The sequence below is a fragment of the Austrofundulus limnaeus genome, unplaced genomic scaffold (assembly GCF_001266775.1).
Source record: "Austrofundulus limnaeus strain Quisiro unplaced genomic scaffold, Austrofundulus_limnaeus-1.0 Scaffold236, whole genome shotgun sequence".
Lineage (NCBI taxonomy): Eukaryota > Metazoa > Chordata > Actinopteri > Cyprinodontiformes > Rivulidae > Austrofundulus > Austrofundulus limnaeus.
In genome coordinates this window covers 835,709-837,137 of record NW_013952638.1, presented here as the reverse complement: position 1 = coordinate 837,137, position 1,429 = coordinate 835,709, and the positions used below count along the sequence as shown (strand labels likewise).

Sequence of the window (1,429 nt, the reverse complement as noted above, 5' to 3'; positions counted from 1 at the left end):
ATAAAACAGAACAGGGGGACGTTAGATACCCTGACGCCCCTCTAGATAAATGTGTTAAATGAGTGAAGGAAAATATGAGTGAGCACCAAGCAACAACCCTAGGTTCTCCCCTGAGAACCAGACCAAAGATTTTATGTGCAACCCTGAATATAGATAAATATTTGAATGAGCTGATTGTTTTGATATATGAACGGCCAACACGGCACAAAGTCTGCAAAAGTAGTTAGACTGTAAATAACCAGAAATAAAGAAAAAGGAAACATATGGATCAATCCAAGTTTCACACAGTGCTCACCATGACCTCGGTGTTCCTCAGGACATTCTGGTAGCCAGCAGGGTGCAGCACAATACCACTGGGGTTGGTGTAAACACCGTGGATGTGCAGAACACTTAACCTCCGTTTCTCCTGAGCCCACTCCAGCACCTAGATACACACACACACACACAAAATCCTGTTCAGACTGGGTGGAGAGTAAAATCACTAAATAGTGGTGAGAGGATATTAGCTCTGATGGAGCCGAGGCATAAATACCAGGACTGAGAGGCAATGAGGTCACTCAGATCTAATCTGTCTTTGATTAAACAGGGAAACTGACATGGAAACAGTAAATTAAGGGAACTTCAAATGACAAGACTGCACAGCTGAGGTTTTATTGAAATCAGCCAACAAGAAACTTCACTTGTTTGCATTCTATGAGCCGTGTTCATGGAAAAAAGTCTTTCAGGAGGGTTTGAAGTGTATAAGTTTGTTTTAATAATAGAGCTGAGTACAGATATCGCACAGAATGTAAAATCCAGTCTAAATTTAATATTGGACAGTGTTGATAAAAAGCTGTTCTGAGCCTACCACAACATACACGTGTTCACTTCAACACATGCAGAAGTGACCGTTGAGCTTGTCTGATAGAAAAAGAAGCTGACTGCACGTATTGTTGCAGGAAAGATCAATTAGTGCCACGGTGCAGTGTTTACCTTCTTTTCATCTGTCAGGTCTAAAGACTCCAGTTTGGTGTCCTGGTGGGCTGCGTAGATCTCCAGCAGGTTATCAAAGTTGGTGGTGAGGACCAGAGCCCCGCTCTCCATCAGCTGCAGGACTGAGCGCAAGAGGTGTTTTCCTGCGTGCTCCATCTTGCACTCCAAGTCGTCGAACACTTCGTACAGGCAGTCTTTGAAGAACGTGGATCGCACATTTCCAGTCCTCTGAAAAAATTTTTTTTAAATCATCAAAATAGACAAAACATGTAGTTTTTGACAGCACTTGTATTTTACTACTTTACAATTACAAATATAGTGGTACAAAATATGAGCCGTCACATCAAACTAAGGATTAAGTCTACAATTGCAACCTTATCAATGGATCATTTAAATGGACTGTCTGAAATATACTGTAGTCTTAAAGAGTTGTTTGAAGTTCTTTATTAACCAGTAG

At 41.2% G+C, this 1,429-nt stretch overlaps 1 protein-coding gene across 2 annotated transcripts in view; it reads right to left on the bottom strand.

Moving 5' to 3' along the window:
* The window catches only part of fam118b (family with sequence similarity 118 member B), a 17,790-nt gene that overhangs the window by 4,390 nt on the left and 11,971 nt on the right, over nt 1-1,429 (bottom strand). For both annotated transcript variants that reach the window (XM_014019957.1, XM_014019958.1), the window contains 2 exons: nt 973-1,200; nt 296-424 (listed from right to left, as the gene is read on the bottom strand). In XM_014019957.1, coding sequence (XP_013875411.1) covers nt 296-424; nt 973-1,200 — 357 coding nt within the window. The remainder of the gene's footprint in view (nt 1-295; nt 425-972; nt 1,201-1,429) is intronic.